This window comes from Salvia miltiorrhiza, chromosome 8, assembly GCF_028751815.1.
Source record: "Salvia miltiorrhiza cultivar Shanhuang (shh) chromosome 8, IMPLAD_Smil_shh, whole genome shotgun sequence".
NCBI lineage: Eukaryota > Viridiplantae > Streptophyta > Magnoliopsida > Lamiales > Lamiaceae > Salvia > Salvia miltiorrhiza.
Genome location: NC_080394.1, coordinates 4083598 through 4105584, shown reverse-complemented (window position 1 = coordinate 4105584; position 21987 = coordinate 4083598). Strand labels below are relative to the sequence as shown.

The following is a 21987-nucleotide window of genomic DNA, read 5'->3' as shown; positions in this document are numbered from 1 at the left end:
TTTAGTAAGAGACAGCGGCGACGGGAAGCAGCAGACGACGGCGACGGGAAGCAGTGTGGTTGCCCGGTGGCAGACATATTGGATTGGATGCCCCGGAGGGGGGAGGCGCGGCGCGGCGGCGCGACGGCGTGGCTGGAGGTGGCACTCGGCAGTGGCTGAAGGAACAAGGAACTGAGGAAGAATGGAAGAGTGGAGGCGCGCGTGAAGGCTGAAGCAATTCAGTTTCAATTTTCAAGGGTTGAAGCAAACCCTAGAAGTTTAGTATTTTTAATTTTAATTTTTTTTAATAAAAAATTCAGCAGCCCGACGGGCTGGCCCGACAACCCGACGGGCTGGCCCGCTTCAACCCGCCAGCCCGAACGGGCTGGCCCGATTAGCCCGATTTGTAATCGGGTTGCAATTTTTCAGCCCTAACCCTCTAATTTTGTCGGGTTATTCGGGTCGGCCCACGGGTTTCGGGCTGGATTGACATCCCTAACCATATATCCCTTACTTTATATGGTCTAGTAAATTTGTAGATAAAAACATATAATTAAGTATTTAAATGATAAATTAAATGATAAAACAAGTTAAAATATCAATCCATCCATCTGAAAATGGTCAATTAATTAATTATTTATTTTTATCTCTTTTTTTAATCATCCAAAGTAAACGTGATTAAAAGTCTAAAGCAATTGATCAAGAGACTCCAAATCCATCACTGTTGTAGATGCTTACTTTTATGTAGAATGAGCCACTTTTGAAACCAAATCATAAAAAGAGAATTGTAATCTCCATTACATTCATGTGCTGGCATCTCTCTTGCTTCTACCTTACATATATAGAACCAAATATTTTAATTCAGGGATATATAGTCAAATTGGAAATAAATATTGCCACTGACAGTAAAATGAAAGAAATTTTGTAATATGTTGATTTATTATCTCTATTGTTATGTCTTGAATCTCCCGCTTCACAGTACGGGGGTCTCGTTTGTCGTATAATAAAATATGTTATCCTCTTTGTCTGTGAATATAGCCAAATTGGTGAACCACGTAAATCTGTGTCTTCTTTACGTTTTCTGTTTCATTGTGCTCTATAATCCTATTCTGTCACAACAATCTCTATAATCCACATGTCAAAGCATGCATTGCTCCCCTAATCTTATTTGGTTCCCTTCAGATGAATTCCAATATCTCGTATGCTCTAAAGACTGAACTATCTAGAAAATGATATAGAAATATGGATAATAAATAATTACAGAAATAAAAAAGGTCATGATTTACATGCCAAAGAGCGTTCCCAAGAAAATGTATCATTTGTACAAATTAAAGTGAACATAACATTATATAATTTCGTATTATTCCTTTGGTGTTGAGAAACTCGAATACAAGTTTTGATCCATAATTAAAAGAAAATTCCTTTGAGCTTTGCATCTCCCGATTAAAATAAATTGAATATAACATAATTAAATAGAGGGGAAAGTTAGGTATGATTATAGAAACCTTAAATATTGTTATCAAGAAGGATGGCTTGATTCCACTTAAGATGGGTGGAGATGCCACTATTATGGAAATGTTGCATACAAGTGTGCCAACCAGTTTTCCATGCAAAAAAAAAAAAAACCACAAGAGTGTGTTGTTGTTTCACAAAAAAAGGATACAAGATATCATATCACGAATTATATATTAAAAAAAACTGCTCAATAACGAATAACATAAACTAAACCATATCTAAATAAATTGATGAAAGGACAACCCACACTTAGGTGAAAATCTAACGACCAAAGAACTAAGTATATCTTGTATAGTTTTTTAACTATTGATAAAGTGTTTGATGTCATTCTAAGAAAATTTTATTTTCCAAAAATATATGAGTTAAATAGTGAATGATTCAAGCAACTATAGAACGATAGTGACATTCAGTAACTATAGCAAAATAATATAGACCAGAAACAGTGCAAGTGTATATAATATTGGAGTTGTTAAATCTCACGATCATATCCCTCAAAAAAAAAAATCTCACGATCGGGTTAAAATAACTGGTGAAATATAGAATACTTTTAAAAATTAATTTATTTAAAAATGTTGGTTCAAATTTAAAATGAATTTGGTTACTTTTATTGTCTTCTCCACATGGTAGTTTTTTTTTTGTAATTTTTTTAATTTTTTTGTACTTTAAAAATAATAAAAATTATAAAAAAATTACAAAAAAACTACAATGTGAAGAAAACAACAAAACTAATTGAATTCTTTATTATTTTGAACTAAATTTTTTAAATAAATTTATTTTTTTAAAATATTTAATTACATTTTGCCCATACATTTTAAATTACATTGTGGCATCTGGCGAGCCACGTCATATTTCTGGTGGTCGGAAAAGAGATGCGGGATATATTTGATAAAATCTTGATAGTTTGAGGGTTTTTAGAGCATTTCAAAAATTTCAGAGTATTTTTGATAAAACGGGTATAATTCAAAATTTAATATGATATTTACCCTATAAATATAGAAAACATTTGTGGGCAGCTAAGTCCAAAATGGTTGACTTTTGTATCCTCGAAATGCAATTAATTGCACATTTAATTTTGGACTTATATTTGGACCACTCACTACTAGCAATGCATGATCGACAATGACCAAACCAAATCCTGTGTCTTCTGCTTTCTTCTCGGATAGTATCACGTGACTATGTTCTATTGACTTTCTCCAAAAATTGTTGTTATGTTTCAACTGATTGACCTCTCAATTAATGCAGTATCTATTTATATAAACTGTAGAAAAAAAAAATGAAGTAAAAAAAAAAAAAAAGAGTGATGAAACAATAATCCCATGCTGAAAAGGGAAAGTTGAGTGCACTATGCATGTATTTATATTACGCTCTCTTCCACCTTCCAACTCCCAACAATTACCTTCTCTCACTACCCCATAAATTCATACTCATCTCTACTTCAATTCAATTCAACCATGAAGCTCCTACTCATCTTCCTTGTTTTCTCCATTCTCACCGCATCTGCAAGAGAAATAAACGTCGACGAGGAATCCGATTTCGAGATTGCAAGTGTGGATTCTTTTGATGTAAGTCATTCTCATTTGGGGTTTTGATATGTTGAATGGATTGTGAATTGAGTGATTTTAATTTGTGTGGCAGAAGGTGATGGGAGTGGAGGAATGTGGAAATGGAGAGGAAGAGTGTTTGATGAGAAGGGCTGTTTTGGAGGCTCATTTGGATTACATCTACACTCAGAAACGTGTACCTTAAAACAGAGAAACAATCTGAAACAACACAGGTTTGGTTTCGAGATGGGACTGTGTGTAATTTTCACCATATAGTGTGTGTATTTGTGTAGGGATATGTCTAGTAAATCAGCCTTTAGTGGTTAAGTGGGGAACTACATAAAGTATTTAATTCCTCTCTGCAAATAATGTTTCATTTTCAATAAACATATAGTATATGTTTAATCATAAATAAATATTTGTGTAGTCTATTTCTTAATTGGAAGGTTTCTCATTGGATATGAATCATCGTCTTTCTTTTATATATTTGTGGGAGGCATTGGAAATGATTTTTTTTTTTTTTGAGATAATAATGATTTTATGAATTGATAATATAGTTTACTGGTTCTTTCACCACAATAAAATATTCAAATATTTGATATATTTATAAAATTTGGTGCTTTTGTGATTTGTTACTTTATCTATATTACTTGTTCAGTGTTCACCACATGAAAATGCCAGGAAATGACTTATTTCATTCATTTTATTTATTTATTTTTCTATTTTTTCACAATTTCTTTGCATATCTATCTTGAAAATGGAAGCTAAAAAAGAAATCAAGAACACTAGCACAAAAATAAGAAATTACGATCACAGTGGGATTCGAACCCACGACCTTTAGATTCGGAGTCTAACGCGATATCCACTCCGCTATGCGATCGTCTTGCAAAAAATTAAAGGTAAAAATAAAGATAAACAGGAATGGTGATTTCTGGCATTTTCCAGATGTTGAACAGAGGAAAGGGACAATCGACAAAATATCCCCAAAAAATGACAAAACAAAGGAGGGGAAAAAGAAAAACACGAAGACACAAACAAGAAAATTAGTTTTTACGTTCAATATTAACGCAAAAATATGTAGGTCCGATAGAAAAAAAACAAACACCAAAAATTACCTTATCCTCTTTTCAGGCGCGATCGGATCGAAAATTGTTAAATAGAAGAAAATAGTAAGTGTATCAATATCGAAGAAGTTATTCTGGTTGCAACCGAGATCCAGTTACGCAGAAGGGAAATGCAGGAAGAAGAGAAGTGGATCGTGATCGATAAAAAATTAGGGTTTCGCTTTCCCCCAATTTGAAATATAAGTGAGATTGCGTCATAATCGAGTGGGGCGACGATTAAATACTTCGCAATTCATTTCCGCGCCCCAACTTTTTTTAATTCCAATTTAACCCTTGGACTATTAATAATTTAATCTATTGATAAGAAAGCCCATGCTCAACTACCTTTGATTTGGGCCTTGTTATTTTTGGACCGGCTAGCTCAATTATTTAAGATGTCACGTAAAAGCTATCATTCCCAATTATAGTTTTTTCATATTTTTGTAAAGAAAAAAAAAAACAAAAAACAATATCCACATCTTCTTTAATCCAAGAAGACAACTAATGTAAAACATCATAAATATATATATAAAGGTATATGAATTGATCGGGTTCAAATTTTGCAAGTAAAATTAATCTCCGAACCTTTTAAATTGAATACAGTGGTTATATATAGAATATAGTGCTTCATGTACCTTCGACTTTAGACCTTAGTTACAAAGTTGTATTAATACTCAATTATTCCATCCACAATCCGAAAAACCATTTTCAGTCCTTCATTTTGGAACTAAAAAAATGACTAATATATGTGATGAGAAGTGTTGCAACATGTAACAATGATGCGTATGGTGATACAAGTATCACAGAATGTAATAAGAAAGGATAGTATGCATAGAATGATTATTCAGTTCAAAGATAAATTAAACACATACGTTTGGAGGGCCTCGCCCAGAAAAAACGATCCACTAATTGATGTTAAGATACATATAGACTTATACAATAAGTCTCTCTCTTACTACGGCCCTGTAACTTTTCAAAACTTCCCCAACGATGGGCTATTAAAAGCAAGACAATGACTCACCCCCTAAGCGTGAACTTGACGCATTTACCACCTAATCTTTTGATAAACAAGAACCAAATAAACAAGAATTTACAATTCTTTTATAAAGTACGGTCAATAGTGCATATCTTACAAACACTCTTCTGTTAAAACAAAGAAATGAACTAGTATGAGAAAATACAAAGGAACTAGTATCAGGAAACACATCACATGCAATTATTTCGGGAAAACACTTAGCAAGAACATAATAATTCTCAACCACATCATGCAAGATTAGTTTGGCACGAATTTCCATATTTTCTTGAACAAAATATGATCTTCTTTGATAGCCTCCAGTCCTTCACGCACTCGATCTTCTCTTGTAGCCCAAGTTAATCATTTCCTAGTCGTGAATAAAAACAACTCCTTGAAGATAAGCACGAACACATCTATCCCCTTGAAGATATATACAAATGAATCTATCCATAATCTCAACAGATTAAATCTTCATTGATAAGAAGTCCAAAGCCTACTATGAATTGGAGTCGTTTGAATAGATAAACTCCTGATGCCTATCAGCTATCAATTTCTGCACATGCAGTTAGGACTAGGAGCTTCAGCGAGTACCAAGAATATATTGTGATATATGTATCTGAATAAGTATAGAACTTCAAAATATAATCTACATAACATTTATACTCTAACAGGAACTAATTAGAAAGAGATTAATAAATAAATAACACGATTGGTACCTAAATTAGTGTCATCATAAAGTTTATAATTTGATTTAGGTCAACGCCGAACTTCAAATTGTGACTTAATTGTCCAAAGTTTTAAATGATACCGCTATTTTAACTTAATCCGTGCTTAATTGCACATTGAAAAAAAGTGCATTAATATTTAATGCATCCATAACAATGATTGTAATTGATTAACTACCAGTAAAATATCTATGAATTAATGGGAGACCCTCAATATTAACTAACAACGGAGATCAAATTTAAATAATGAGATTAGGCTAAAAGTGAAATGCGAGGAAAATATTTAACAGACTAATTTGTTGTTGAAAATTAAACTCAACTCTTCATTTTTTTTTTCTCTCATTTTTTTCTCACATGCATACAATTGATTTTATAGAATGCATCTTGATCACTTCCATGTACATTCTGAAATTTTTACCTTTAAAAAGAAATTAGAATTCTCCCAAAAAAATTAAAAGAAAATCAAAAAGAATTATCGGTGGCCCAATAATCTGTGGCGCAGCTCATTTGGGTGGCCCATAAATTAATTATTTTTTCAACTTGTTGAGCAGATTAATAATTTTCAATTATTAAAATGACTGTTTTCTGCATGTATTTGCTTGCCCAATGCATCTTCCCAGAAACTTCGTCGACACATATTGACAGGGAATTTGATAGGGAAACGTTCATGCTCTCTACATCCATGTATTTAATTTTTTTTATTTTCCCTTTTTAATTGTTATTCTATACAATAGTGTGGTTCAGGAAAATAAGAAAAGGAATTTGTGCCCTCTTAATTATTGGCCTACGTTCATAATATTATTTAGATTGATAAAATTTTGTACAAGGATTTTAAAAATTATTTGAAAAGAAAATTATGCAATTAATTTTCTCATTAAGAATATGTAAGTAAATAAATTAAAAATGCATAACCTTTTTACGGAAATCAGTCTATATATATAGAAAATTTGAGGAAAAAAAAAAACTTATATAATTAGGACGGAGGAAGTTTTTTGTTTTCGCCTCATTTATGATTTAATCTCGTATTAATTATATCACATCACAATTTAATCGCCTTAATTACATTCTTTTACCTCTTTTATATATATCATCACACATATGGGGAGTAAAGCCTTGCAATTACTAATAAATCTGGTAACTTCTTTTAAGGAATAAATTGTTTTGTTAATGGTTATCAAATCAATAAAAAAAAACAAATACTTTGTTGTTCTCATCACTAATTAATATTAATTTTATTGTTGCTATCGTCGTTTATGTTTTGGTAATATGCAAAAAATAACAAAATGACCCATGCTCATCTAATTAGATTAACTATACTCAAACAACTTCCTTTTTGGGCCATATTCAATAATTTCATCAAACATGCAGCTTACATATGTATAAAACTGAAATGCTAAAAATACTTTTGAAGTAAATATGGAACGATTGACAAATAATAGGAGTATTACTTTAATAATTTACAAGTCAATCATTTTTTTTTCAATGTAACCATTTCAATTCTGTCAGTGAATTAATATTTAATAGTGTTATTTCCAAAATATTTATCAAGCATTTCCCTTTGAAGAAAAATTAATTAACATTAAAAAAAATAATCAAGCATTTTATTTTCGGTCATGTGTCTCTCGGCGATCTTTACGCAACAAATAAAGATATATTTAGAAATTAATAATTCGATTAATTAAATAACGAACGAATTTATCCCAAACTAAATTAAGAGAATATATATGGATCAGTATGACATCGACATTTTGTGCAACAAGTGATGGGCTAATTAATGATTGCTTATTAGTTAGTAATTTATAAAATACTCATTTAGGCTTTCTATTTATTGTAATAAAAAAAATTGTGGTGGTATTGTTTTTCTTTTTTTTTTAAGCACACACAAATCTGAGCAGAACCAAGAAAATAAAGTAGCTACAATTAGGCAAAAAAATATAGCAGAATTGTTAGAGTGCACGCCTCTACGATCCATTGTTCAAAAATGCAAAATGCAAGTAATATTAAGGTTTGCCAATATTGTATTCAATTATTACAAATAATTAATGTAGTAAGACATGGCGGCTACGGAATTACTAACTCATCAAATTTTAGTTTCCCACGAAAACCTATAGACACCATATATATTAGATTATTTATACGTGGAAGAAGTGACATTTTAGCTGTTTCTTATGATTAATTGAAAAATCAGAGACTAATAAGGGAGTTTGGCAATGACAAAAAGTACTATTGAAAAAAAAAGGTATTGTACATACAAAAAGAGTATGAAATCAAAATAAATTATTATTATTATATAAACGCCCATCCAAGATTCTAATTGATAATATACGTGCTAAATTCATTAACATACTATATGTTAATTATTTTAGAAAATAATTTATGTTCATGATAAGAAATTGCGTCTCCTTGCAATAGAGAGCAGCGGCTTTTGATTAACTCTATTCAAATAATTAATTATGTATCAACTTTGATTAACTAGTTTAGCTAATAGTAGACTAGTAGTTGTTGTATGATTAGAGAGAATATAATTGTAAATAACTAAATACATGGTACAAGTCAAAGAATTAATTGCAATGCATAAAGAATTATTATAAGGCTATGCTAAAGCAACTCACCTCATAGGCATAATCCTAATATTCTACATTTAATATATACTTTTTCCGTCCACGTACGAAAAAGAGTTTTACTTACCCCCTTTTTTTTAATAAAAAAGAGTTTCGTTTAACTTTTCAAACCATCACATCATACATTTTCTCATATATTTAACTATAAATTATAATTTTATTTCATTTTTTAACTAATAATGTACTTAATTTCACTATCCATGCAAATTATTCTTTTATTCTACTTACAACAAATTTAACAATTTTATAAAAACTCGTGTCCACCCTCAAACAAAACTCTATTTCATGAATGGAGGGAGTACTTTTTCGTAAATTGTCTCCAAAAAATCACAAACATCTCCATTTGTGTCTAGTATAAATACACAATTTTCATCCGAAGAGTATCTTTTATATTTGAAGACATCTTCACCAAAAGTCGCATAAACAATATATTTTTGTTATAAAAAAAATACTATTAAATTTGCAATATCTTCACATGTTACATATAAAACCATATTGCTAAATGCTAACACGGTATTTTTCTGACATTAATTGTCGATTTCTTTCCACTCATTCAGATAAATGCCATATGCAATTAACTACTTCACTAGAACTAGAAGAGATCCCCTAACTAATGGGACTTAATGGAATAGTGAAAAATAAGTTGAAACAAAAAATATAAAAATAAAAAGTTGAGTATATCCGAATGTATCATTTGTCGATTGCACTGTGAGTGTGCCTCTTTTAAACACCTCTCCACCAAAAATCACACCACTACTACTTCCCTTATCTTCTTCACAATAATATTAATATTAATATTAATTATTATTGCACGTGATATGATGGAAATTAAATTATAAGTAAATATGAAATACACAAGTCTAGTCACGATCGACTTGTTGTTTGAGACAATTCCAGCCTGCGTTAATCTTTACTCCACATAATTTTTTTTTGTCGTTTTGTGGCCCAAATCTAACTAGGAAAATATTCATCTTAGGGCCTCATTATTTCCCTGCCCAGTTTTGTTACTTTCCTCCGCTGCAGTTGTGGGAGATCATTGCCCATTACGCTTAGATTTCATAAATCATACTACAAAAAAACATAAAGACAAATTAAACCATTCACTAATCTCATTTTGTTTAATTCGACAAATTAATACTCACTCCGTTCCAGCTACCTTAATCACTTTTTTTTTTCGATACGAGTTTTAAGAAGCTAGTGTTTAGTGTGTTAAGAAAAGGAAAATAAATTTATCATATAAGAAAAATGATCAAGTTAATTGGGATAACCCGAAAAGAAATACTGATTAAGTTAATTGAGACCGAGCTAGTATAATTTGCAAATTTTTACACAATTTTCTATATTTGATGTTTATAATTTATTTTTTCTCCAACATCATGGTGTGTAGACGAAATATTAATAGAAATCTCAACTTGGCCGACAACATGGTATGAGTAATGTCCCAAGGGAAACCAGTTGCTGAAACCAATAATTCACTAAATAATAAACACAAAAATTTGGTAACAATTAATAGTCAATGTGTAGCGCTAGACATGGATATTATTAAAGTTGTGTATATTATTTAATAACCGGGCTAGAATTTAAAATAAACGAACAAAATTATATTTTTATATTTAGAAATAATTTTGAATGTAAGAAATTATTTATAAATATACATATATGGTTTAGGTTTTATTGTAAATTCTATTTTTCGTTAGAATCGAGAATGATGCACAAAATTAATAAATTCTACGAACAGACTAATATAATTAATTTTTTTTAATAAATTAACAGTATAAAAAAAAATTAAAGATCACGCGCTACAAGGGATTTAAACCCATGACCTTTGACCTTATAATTATTACCAGGGGGCTTAGCCCACTGGCCACCGGGTCCTCACTTAAGTGAAGTGACCCGGGTTCGATCCCTCTTGGGAACGAATTGGTGATTGGAGATATAAGGTGGAGTTTGGTGAATGGAGAGATAAGGTGGTTCTTGGAGTGGATGGGGAACTAACTACTAACATCTAACATGACTTTGCCCGATAAAAAAAAAATTGAAAGGCAATAATCAATTAAAAATGAAATAGTTGCTCTGGCCTTTCGAGTGCTTTTTAGAGAATATTTGGAGCGTCAATGGATTAAATTTTCAATAGGAGACGAGGGAAGGAAATCTACGGCCTTTCATCACCGCCAATTAATGTTCATGTGCACTATTATTGTATTAATTATTACACATTATCTTATTTGTCGATGAGACTTAACTCAAGTGACAAAATTGAGAAACTGGAATTTTTTGGCGTGTGAGTAATTTTTCCATTTTTATGTAGTGTAGAGATCACACATTTTTTTACATTTGTATAGTATAGAGGTCCCGTCTGCGTGCGGGTAATTTTTCCACATTTATGTAGTGTAGAGAACATGTATTTTTTCACCTTTGTATAGTATAAAGGTCCCGCCTGCGTGCGAGTAATTTTTCCACTTTTGTGTCGTGTAGAGGTCTTGTTCTGCATGCGGATAATTTTCTCACCTTTGTGTAGTAGAGGTTCCACCTGCATGCGGATAATTTTCTCACCTTTGTATAGTAGAGGTCCCGCTTGCATGCGGGTTGCTTATTTAATTATATAATAGATATATCTTATAATTTTTTTAAAAAAAAATATTACACATTATACCTTCTTAAAAAAATGCACATTCAAGTAAAAAAAAAAGTTGCACACTACACAAAACTCCTTCCCAGCATTGAAATATACTTCATCCGTGTCATTTAAAAATGACTCATTTCTTTTCGATACGAAAATTAAAAAAAGAAGTATTGCACATTACACCTTCTTAAAAAATGCACATTCAAGCCACAAAAAAAAGAGAGAAGAAGTTGCACACTACACAAAATTAACTCATTCCCAGCATTCAATATACTTCCTCCGTTCCAGTAAAAATGACTCATTTCTTTTCAATACGAAAATTAAGTTAAGAAAAAAAGTATTACACATTACACCTTCTTAAAAAATGCACATTCAGGTCACCAAAAAAAAAAAAAAAAGTTGCACACTACACAAAACTCCTTCCCCACATTGAAATATACTTCCTCCGTCCCAATAAAAATGATTCATTTATTTTAGATACGAAAATTAAGAAAAATGTGTAAATTAAATAAAAATGATCAGGCCCACATATTCTTTAAGAGTTAAATATTATCTCTTAATAAGACATGAAAATAAAAAATATACCATTAAAGGGGAAATACTACTATACACGAATGGAAATAATAAATAGGCAGCATTTAACTGGTAGTAGCCAAATAATAAGGGATTTCTTGCTGCAATGACGCTTGTGTTTGTTGCATCTTACTAGGAAATAGGAATACTTATATTTTTTAAATATATTGGATAGAGTTATTAGGCCACCTTGTTACACAATTTGATGTATATATGACCAAAGTCTACAAAAGGTCAGCTTTGATTATATTATATTATTTCTATTAAGTTTTTAAAATTAATGAACATGTATGAAGCAGAAAACATATATATGCGCACGAAACAACTATTCATAGTTTTCAAATTTCTTTTCAATTGGGCGGTGATAAACCCAGTCACTTCTTTTATATAAAAAGGGAGAAAGGGCGGTTCAATTTTAAATAAATATATTCTTTTCGAGTAAGTAAAAATTGTTTGAACTATTAATTTTTGTATGAAATCTATTTGAGCCGCACTCATGTGCGTTGTTGGTTGGATCCGAGTTCGATATGGATATTATTCTTTAAAAAAAAACAAAAAATAGATATATATTAATCTTAAAGGAATATATTCTTCTTGTTTCATAAGATTTTTTTTCTTATTTTCGTTCGTTTTATAGGAGGATATCACTTTTATTTTGATTAGGGGTGTAAAATCGGGTATTCGCAGGTACCCTACCCGCAAAGTGCGGATACCCGCGGGATAAAATGACAAAATACCCTATCCTCACTCGTTCCGCCGGCACTGTGCGGGTACCTTCATTTCCCACAATTTTTTGATTGATTTTAATTTTGAGGGTATTTTGTCCCGCTGGAGGGTATTTTTGTCCCGTAATTTGCGGGTACCCTCTTTATTCGCGGGTATTTTGTCCCTCATTTCACAATTTTTTTTTTGAAAATGTTATTTTTAATTCACCGATTATCCATAAAACCTGTGACAAATAAATAATACTAATAACACAACTGAAAAATTATCTTAAAAATTATCCTAAATATCCTTTTCGTAGTCGTGACTAGGGCTTGGAGTGAAGTTATTTTCCTATTTGATTCCTAAAAATTACTAATTATAAAAATTATTTATTTAATTAAAAATTATATGCGGGTACCCGATACCCGCAATTTTTTAGAAAACAATCCCCGCACCCGACTCTCTTCGATGATTTTGCGGGTATCGGGGCGAGTGAGGGTATACCCGATACCCGCAACCCGAATTTACGCCCCTAATTTTGATACACAACCTAATACATATATCACATATTATCATTTTTTTAAAAAAATTAATGGGTCCTTTCCTCCACTCAATATATTGGTATCTACTAGACATTTTTTAAAGTCCGTGTCATCCTCCAAATGATACTCTTTTATGAGACGGAAGAAATATCATACTGCACTTATACACCACACACTAACTTAATTTTATAATGTTTATTTTTAATTACATACACACTCATACTTAAATTTTTTAATTGACTCAGATATCTCAATTTATTAATTGAAGGGTTAATAAATAACTATCCATGTAAGTGATAATTGTATATACATAAATGAGTGATTATGAATTCAAAATTTAAACGAGATCTATATAAGTTGCAGTATACAACAATCATTTTCCCAATTTAGAATAACATGAAATGAGATCTAAAAGTGACCAAGTTTGAGGCGACACTGTGAAATGATTGGTTGAGGGTGGCCCACACAGTTGCTGAATTATTTCTTCACAGACGTCTATGAAACAGAAAACCGCTCAACCTCATCCACAGCCCGCCGTCATAATAATATTCTAATTGCTAATGCTTATCATATTCATGCATAACCAAATCTGTCTATTTTGAGCTATTCAAAATTATGGCTTGTAACACAAATTATGGATCGGGTAGAGATATATACATACTATATGATATATATTTGATATTATCCTGAGGATATAGAAATTAATCAATGACGATTTTCTCTCTCGCATCCATTGAGAGAAATCCAATACCCTATATAAAAGATATGTTAGATGCATTCAGATATTTCTGAGGGCTCGACACGAAAATGAAAAAAATAAATTGCTTATTTTTTTGATTTGGGGGAGTTGGAGAGGGGGAATCCGAGACCTCATTGTTCACAAACAGGAGGTCGCACCGCTTGGTGTTCCCTTGGGGACAAATAAATAAATAAATTGCTTGTTAGAAATAATACATGTTGATTTTCTATGCTTGTGCGACTACATAATTTTAATATTAACTCAAAATGCAAAACACTATGAACTAATGATTAAATAGTTAGTATTAAAATAATTTAGATCGTCTAATATTTTGATAAGCAAAAGCACTAATAAATTTTTTAAGATAAAGTTTTTCATGTTAAATGCATACTAGAATGAAAACATGATTTTATCAATTTTAGTTTTGAAAAATATTTTTTTTTCAGCTGAAAGTATATAATCGATATAGTCAAGAATGTTCTACATGCAATAAAAATATTAATAAAGTAATATCAAGTACCAAACTCAAAGACTTCATCTATCGATTGTATCTCCGATGGTAAGTATATTTGTAGCTCTTGCAATAATAGATTAAGATTAATGGATTTATTTTCAAATTCGGAGGCCTAACAAATTTGGAGGCCTTAGGTCTTTGCCCAATCCTTCATATGGAAGGGTTGGCCTTGTGCGTATGTATGCTTGTTTATTAATCTATATAGTTATAAAATCCTAATTTTGCAGTGCTAAAAATTAGTTTGGGGGGTTTTGTATTTCATGTTAGGAGGATTTTCGGTTGCAGTCTCAATTTTATCGATGATAGAATTGGTTGGAATTGAAGCTGCAAGAAAAAGAAAGTTTACTTTTTTATTAATATATGATAGAATTGTTAATAAAAATGATACTAATATAAATTTTAATTTGTAATCTCGTTTATTTGGATACAATTGTAAAAAAGTTCAACGTTTATAAAATAATGATATCTTTTATATATTAATATGTTGTTGGAATGAATTATTTATTTTATTATTTCTTATGGAGTGTACCGAAAGAACACAAGATTGTAGATGCTAACGTATTTTATAAGTAGAATAAAATGTTACGAGGACTTTTACTTTTAAAAATTAATGTAAATAAATAAAATAATAGTACTATAAATTAATTTGGCTAACTTAGCTAAATCCTTTCCAAGCTAAAATATTTAATTGAAAACTAAAATTAGAAAAACTTTAATTATGAAGGTTAAAATATTTAATTGAAAAGGAATGAGGCTATTCACTCAAGCAAGAGGTGGAAACGCTACTCAACTTCTCGCTCTCTCGACACGTGTCATCTGCAGCCGCGGTCGGCCCAACACGAAGTTTCGCCCAACTTTGTTAAATCAACCTTTAGTCAAACGTTTGTTGTTGGTCACAACTTCAAATTGATGTCCTCATACATTTCAAAATTGGAAAAAATGTTCTTGAGGCTAGTATAATTGAGCCCGACCCGAAGTATGAATGAGTCAATGATTGTCTCAACCAATACTGATGATTTTATTAGTCTCTCTACCTGTGATGGATATAGCCATGTTCGATCAATGTCAAAATAATTCTATCGATATGTAATTGATTTCTATAATGTGCTTCTTCGATAACATGAAAATATTATGATTCATATATTTATAAAAACCCCAAGAATATATATAATTATATTTATTAATTAACTTCTTGTAATTTAATAATATTAAAGGTTGCAATATTTTTTTTTGGCACTCGTTATGTTTTGCTAGCATTGTGACAAGGGCAAGTTGAACCTAACACTACAAGTTCCCTATATTTAAAAAAAAAAAAAAAAAAACATATGTGGTGCTGTACAAAATTATAGTGATCAATAATGTTCGTTTACATAAATTAGTTGTGATACTCTCATGTTGAAAACATTAAAATATAGATTATCACTCGATATTTCCCCTACAATACAATATCCATTACACTAGAATTTAAAAAAACGTGGGATATAATGAAAATATTGATGACATAATCGTATACAAATATTCAACAAGAATACGACGTAACTTGGAACGGTCTTCCCATCCCAATAATGTAACCAAATATCCAAAGAGTTTCTGCTTTATTTTCTAAATTAAATAAATTTCCTAATTTCCCCCTATTTAAAATCCCTCTTCATCTCCACCACTTCTTCAAACATTACCCTTCACTCTTACTCTCTTCCACCGTAGCATTAATTCTGGTTATGTTCGCCGACGACCGCCGTGATTCTGAAAGCCCCTCCGCCCGCGGCTTCCGCTACCGCCGCCTAAGGTAAGCCCAACAATCAAACGCTTGAGGGAGAAAAGTATTATCTCCAAAAACAAAAAAAGAGAAGAAAAGAGAAAGTCGATTATATTTAATACTATTATAATGCCGTCGCCGAAGAGTCACCGGAAAGGAAGCCATGAGAAGAACAAGAAGGGGCGGTTGTCGGAGAAGGCGTCGTCGTTTCACGGGAGAGACGCCGGAGCTGTGGCCGACATGCTTCCGCGGCCGAGGACAGTGCCGGACTTGCTGGCCGGCAGAAGAGCCGGCGCGAGTTCATCGCCGCCGCCGCCGCCGCTGCCGAAGCTGACGAAGTTGCTCGTGAACGTGACGATACAGAGGAGCCCTGGCCCCGTGCACGTCTTGATGCCGCCGGAAGCCACCGTGCAGGACCTGATCACGGCGGCGCTCCGCCAGTATCTGAAGGAGGCGCGGCGGCCGGTTCTTCCGGCCACCGCCGCCTCCGCCTTCGATCTCCATTACTCACAGTTCAGCTTAGAAAGTAAGCCCTATTTTGTTGATCAACAAATAATTTTAAAGATCAATAATTAATTAATTTGTATTCTTTTTTTTATCAAAAATAGGTTTGGATAGGGAGGTGAAAATAGTGGAGTTGGGGTCAAGGAACTTCTTCCTCTGTCCGAGAAAGACGGCGGCGGAAAGCGGCGGCGCAGCCGTGAGCTCGAGCTGCTCAAAGGAGGCTGAAGAGGGAACCAACAAGAAAGGGTTGCCTTGGCTCAAATTCATGGATTTTTTGCTGTAAATCAAGGCTGATTAATTACAGCCACGATTACTTGTGCCACTAATTCTTTTAAAATATTATTTAGTTTTCAAAAGGTGTAAATACAGTGAAATCATAGAATATGTTTTTTTTAGAGTTCCTATAGAGTTTAATTTAGCATACTGTTGGTGTGCCCAGATTCAGAATATCTGTTTTCTAGATTATAATTTTAGTCTCTCAAATAAACAGAAGATGTCAACTCGTGATATGTTGGAACTCTCGGAGTTTGGTATTTGACATTTTCCTATATAATTTATATACCTTATTTAACAAAAGTATTGAAGGAATCAAGTGGCTCCTACTTTATAATAATGTCATTTTTAAGATTCTATATCAAGTAGCGTGTTGATAATATAGTGTACATGTATCTACATTGATTCCATCATTAGGAAATACTTATGCAAATTGATCATGGAATGCACCATCTATTCTACACATTTTTTATGAATTTGTTTTCATGGACTTTATCACACGCAAGAATGTATCTATATTTATTTACATATAAAACGCATAATATTGTTTTAATATATATATATATATATATATATATATATATATATACATGTGTAATAACGATGGAGATTTATACCTGCAACTTTTTAATTCGAGAAGCTTGTTTTTACATATAGACGAGGGGGCACAATTTTTTTTGTGGGGAGATTGAGAGATGGCCCAATAATTTGGATCCACAATTTAGTCTAGAATTTTCATGTTCATGCATCGCAGATCTATTATTGGTCTAATTTATGAGGTGAGACAGTGGACACCAATTTTAATTTGTCTTTTCCTCAAATACTTTTTAGAGTCAATTAAATGTGAAGGGGAAGACATCGAAATGATTAATAAAAAACTTGTAAAATTCAGTGGACCTTGCTCGAAAGGAGTTCATGAATATTTAAATTAGTCAGTTTAACTACCGTTCATGAATATAACACTTGTACAATGATTTGAATAATTTTTTCTTCTCGTCAAAAGTTTTTCTTTCTAGTGATTGCTGAGTTGTGCATAAATCGGTAGAGTAGTAATTATTACTGTAAAAACAATTAATCATGGTTTAAGGTTTATTAATACTACTGTACCATGTTTGTTGATACTGTACCACGTGAGATACCAATTTTGCACGTGAAAAAAATGTTTCAGCCATTTCATGAGACGATTGGGGGAATTTGGAGAGTGAAACAATAATTAGATAATTAGTCATCATTTTGGATAATCAACTTAAACTGAATTTCCGAAATGACAGCGGAATTTATTAGCGTCCCAACCTTCAAAGAAATCACTATCACTAAAACAAGACTGATCAATCACTACAGCACTTTAACTTATCACTGCTATTAATATACATAATCCAAACCATACCCAGAATTTAACAGCAAGAGCATTGGACCTCGCAGAGTATCATATATATATATATTGAAAAAAATACGAATAAAGAGGCAAAATATTCAGAATCATGTTGTAAATTCCTTGATAATCTCGTAGAAACGCATTTCTAGGTAGTTATCAGAGTCTAGAAAACACTACAGAAATGTGAAAAGAAAAGAGGAAAGAGATACAAGATACAGAATTACAACATTGGTTCTCTACCAAAATAGGCGAAAGCGGATCAAACTAGCCAAATGAAAACCAACGGTCCAACAGCATCTGCATGTCCCTAGAAAGAAAAAATTAAGTAATAATTTTGGAATCTACAACTCAACCTCCACGGGAGCCTCAAGCCGACGTCGCCCTGCAATTACAACGCTTCCGTCACTGCAACCAAATTACCTGTACAATTTCCATGGTAACCTATAATTAAAATCTGTGCTCAATATCTTTCTAAGCAGGGTACCTGGACCTGCAAAACTAGTAAATCGGGGTGAGATCTGCAACTATATATACTCGGAAAAAAAAATTGGAACAATATGCGAAAACTCACTAGCCTCGTTGTTTTGTGGCTACAGGATACCTGACTGCACACACAAACACAGACACAATGCTTTACAAGGAACAACTAAGGCAGACACAGGCCAAATTAGCAAGGTCGGTAATGGGAAGTCATGAGAGGCAAAGATGCAACTGAAATAATGAAGAACCCTCCAATAGCCAATATAGACATGCAAGAAATGAAATCTCATGAAACACTGAACTGTTTATCAATATTACAGATATTCCTAAAGTAGGAGAGGTTATGAAACTTGCATTAAAACTTTTTGTAGAAATACAAGACAATGATGTTGTGTGCACACAAAATCATGAGCACAGCTAGAAGAGTACCAATACCATTTTAGGAAATATATATCAGAGCTAGCATAGCTTCCTAGCACAGATGACATACAAACATATAAATGGATCAAGGAGGTAAATTTGACTTAAAGGAGACGGGCGGGAACTAAAAGTCAAAAAGAAAAATACAGCTCTAGGCTTCAAAAGGTTTAGGGCTGAAGGCGATATTTGTGGACACCCAAAATCATACAACACCTCTCAGCAAAAAAGTAAAAAAAATCACGACATAATCAAGAGAGATAACTAAGAAACATAAAGTTAGCAAAAAAAATTATCATGTTCCATATGACAGAATTGAAAACCTGCACACCACCTGCACAGTGGAAAATGCGCAGTAAGCTATTTTTTAAGACAGGTCATTCGTAATGAAAACTGTTCACTGTGAACAAATCCAGAATAAAGGTGGAGAGAGAGCGAGAACAAACCAGTTCTAATATCGTCAATATCCATATCCATTATGCTGAGTTGGTTCATCGTTTCCACCATCATTGTCGTAGTGGTCATTTTTAGCTCTATGGTCCTCACCACCAGTATTTGCCTTGCTGCTAGCACGTTCTGCTTCTTCCTTCTCCCTATTCCACTGCTCAATCTTAGCACGCCTCTCTTCACTTCCTTCCCTAATAGGACTACGATTCCTCCTGCCACCTGGACTTCGGCTTCTACCCCTCCTACTTCTTGGACTTGTGCTCTTGCGCCTCCTTCGACTGTCATGGTGATCATGGTCATCATACCTTCTGCTCTGACTCCGACTCCCATGTGAACGGTCATCATAGCTACGGTGCCGATATGGACTCCTGCTCCTGCTATGGCCGTGTCTACTCCTACGCCTCCCAAATAATTGGTGCCTCAACTCCCTAGTGAGAAGAAGTATTAGTTGTAATACTGCTCAACCTACATTTGTGGCATTTGCTTTAGTACAAACAATTAAATCACCTGCTAATCCTTTTCAGATGCATGAAGTTACAGTAGCCACCACGGTTACATGCATCCTCCTCATACTGCCTACAGGTGGCTTCACGAAAATCAGTCACAGGAGAGAAATCAACAATGATGGGGCGCCCTGTAGAATCACACAATAACTCAGAAGAATTTTCTACATGTAAAATATAATGGACTATATTCCTTCCCTTGAAAAGAATCCAATGCAAAAACAAAAGATAACTATAGATAAAGGAACTGGTATGCGGAAATAAGGAAAAAATCATTACCTGCATAGAACCGTCCAGTCAGATTTTTAAGAGCATTCGCAGCATGCTCTTCCTCCCTAAATTGGACATAAACGTTGCCAACCTTCCAGAAAAACAATCTAACGTCATATTTGAAAGACCAATTTCAGAAGATACAGAATCTGTATGAAAAATTTACCATATGATCAGCTAGATTGTCGCAAACATTCAAGCTTTCAATCTCCCCGTATTTGTTAAGCTCCTCAAACAAATCTTCATAAAAATCCTACAACACCAGATTAAAAGGAAACATAAATACAGTTATCCAGTATCACGACAAAAAAGACCTACACAACGTCACAATGAAGAAAAGTATAATTGACCATAAACCAAAAGGTTTCCCATGAAATCGCACTTACATTAAAAAACAATATCAGAGAGCATACCTAAAAAGTACACTAGTAAAACCCACCAAATTCTGTTTCTAGATAAAATACAAACACGATTCACTATGGCCTCATTTCCTGTGGTGGCTAAGGATGCATAAGGAATTGATTGTTCTTGTTTTGAGTGAGTATAATGCATCCCACTTAAAAGGTGGTAAATAAAATTTTCATTTATCCATCTTTTTTGCCTTAATGCATGTAAGTATACATAGGATAGGTTTATTAATTTGATCATATCAACATTCTATTCATTAGAATATCTATCCACCAAATCAACAATCCTCTATACGAAGCGTGTCAATGCTTGAAATTCATCCAATTATTGATTGTAGGCAACCTTAGATTATACGTCACAAGGCAACAAAGAATTAACAGATACCTAATAATGACGCTAAAACAACATCAACAATCAAAAGGTTCAATTATCCTGAGTATCCTCACAACTCACAAGTATTGAAAAATAAAAATCAGAGTAACATAACACTTATGTAATCGCTAAAAATACAATTTCAAAGAAAACTAGCTACAAAATCCAAAAGTAAGTGAATCACTGATTATCATCTTCAACTCAACACGACACAGGATCCGTAAATGCACAATCGCCGAAAAAATAAATAATAAATCAAAACAAATATCACCAAACAAAAATTCGGAAAAGAGAAACACAGAGAAAACAAACAACGTCAAATTCAATAACAAATCCATAACAACGAGAGACGGAGAAGGGGGGGAAATGCAACCTCGAAGTGTTCCTGCATCTTTTTGGGGTCGATCGGCTGTCCCTGAGCGTCGACACCGGGAGTAATCATGTCGGGGCGCTGGTACATGTTGGAGAGCAGGAGTGTGGGGCTGATGCTCGGTTTCGTGTGGAGGCGGGAGCAGCGGTCGCCGTGCCTGCACGCGCCGATCTTGAAGTAGAATGGGCAGTTCACCCTGTCCTTCTCTGTACCAAAAATTGACGCCAAATGCTCCGCCATCGCAAAATTTCAAGCAGAACGAGAAGATTTTTTTTATTTGGATCGAGTGATCCTCGCGATTAGGGTTACAGAAATGGAAGCTGATGAGAGAGGGTGGGTTATAAACTTATAAACGAGGATAGACAGAGAAAGTGCCTATTATCTGGAGACTTCTATTCTGAGAGAAGATTGAATAAAATTTATAGTTAAAGGATAAGTCAACCAAACATTCTGGTGGTTTGCCCGAGAGGTTAAGGGGGAAGACTTAAGATCTTCTGCACATAAGTGCGCGTGGGTTCGAACCCCACAGCCACCAATTTTTTTTTTTACTTTGGAAAGAAAAACTAAAAAAACTGTTTAAACTCTTTTGTGCGAAACCGTTTGATTAAACAAGCAGC

General features: G+C 33.1%; 2 protein-coding genes, 1 long non-coding RNA gene and 2 other non-coding genes across 8 annotated transcripts; 2 read left to right on the top strand and 3 right to left on the bottom strand.

Annotated features, from left to right (window-relative positions):
• Positions 1 to 2715: 2715 nt before the first annotated feature.
• On the bottom strand, positions 2716 to 2926 carry LOC131000155 (uncharacterized). Its single transcript, XR_009093674.1, has 2 exons — positions 2891 to 2926; positions 2716 to 2752 (listed from the first exon to the last, which is right to left on the bottom strand). It is a non-coding gene; the product is annotated as an uncharacterized LOC131000155 (long non-coding RNA).
• Positions 2927 to 3842: 916 nt separating this feature from the next.
• Positions 3843 to 3915, bottom strand: TRNAR-CCG (transfer RNA arginine (anticodon CCG)). The gene has a single exon. It is a non-coding gene; the product is annotated as a tRNA-Arg (tRNA).
• An 11760-nt stretch (positions 3916 to 15675) lies between these two features.
• Positions 15676 to 17043, top strand: LOC131000153 (uncharacterized). The gene is made up of 2 exons (XM_057925933.1): positions 15676 to 16477; positions 16560 to 17043. Exons 1-2 carry the CDS (start codon positions 16081 to 16083, stop codon positions 16736 to 16738), a joined length of 576 nt encoding a protein of 191 aa, XP_057781916.1. The 5' UTR covers positions 15676 to 16080; the 3' UTR covers positions 16739 to 17043.
• Positions 17044 to 18198: 1155 nt separating this feature from the next.
• LOC131000152 (splicing factor U2af small subunit B-like) lies at positions 18199 to 21820 on the bottom strand. Of its 4 annotated transcripts, none has more exons than XM_057925931.1 (6): positions 21374 to 21820; positions 20387 to 20473; positions 20230 to 20311; positions 19955 to 20081; positions 19447 to 19875; positions 18199 to 18523 (listed from the first exon to the last, which is right to left on the bottom strand). In XM_057925931.1, exons 1-5 carry the CDS (start codon positions 21608 to 21610, stop codon positions 19461 to 19463), a joined length of 948 nt encoding a protein of 315 aa, XP_057781914.1. In that variant the 5' UTR covers positions 21611 to 21820; the 3' UTR covers positions 18199 to 18523; positions 19447 to 19460. The 4 variants fall into 4 exon arrangements, with proteins under 4 accessions (XP_057781914.1, XP_057781913.1, XP_057781915.1 ...); XM_057925930.1 differs by having other exon boundaries at positions 18199 to 19334; positions 21374 to 21764; XM_057925932.1 differs by having other exon boundaries at positions 18199 to 18593; positions 21374 to 21758.
• Positions 21821 to 21822: 2 nt separating this feature from the next.
• TRNAL-UAA (transfer RNA leucine (anticodon UAA)) lies at positions 21823 to 21905 on the top strand. Its single transcript has one exon. It is a non-coding gene; the product is annotated as a tRNA-Leu (tRNA).
• Positions 21906 to 21987: the final 82 nt, after the last annotated feature.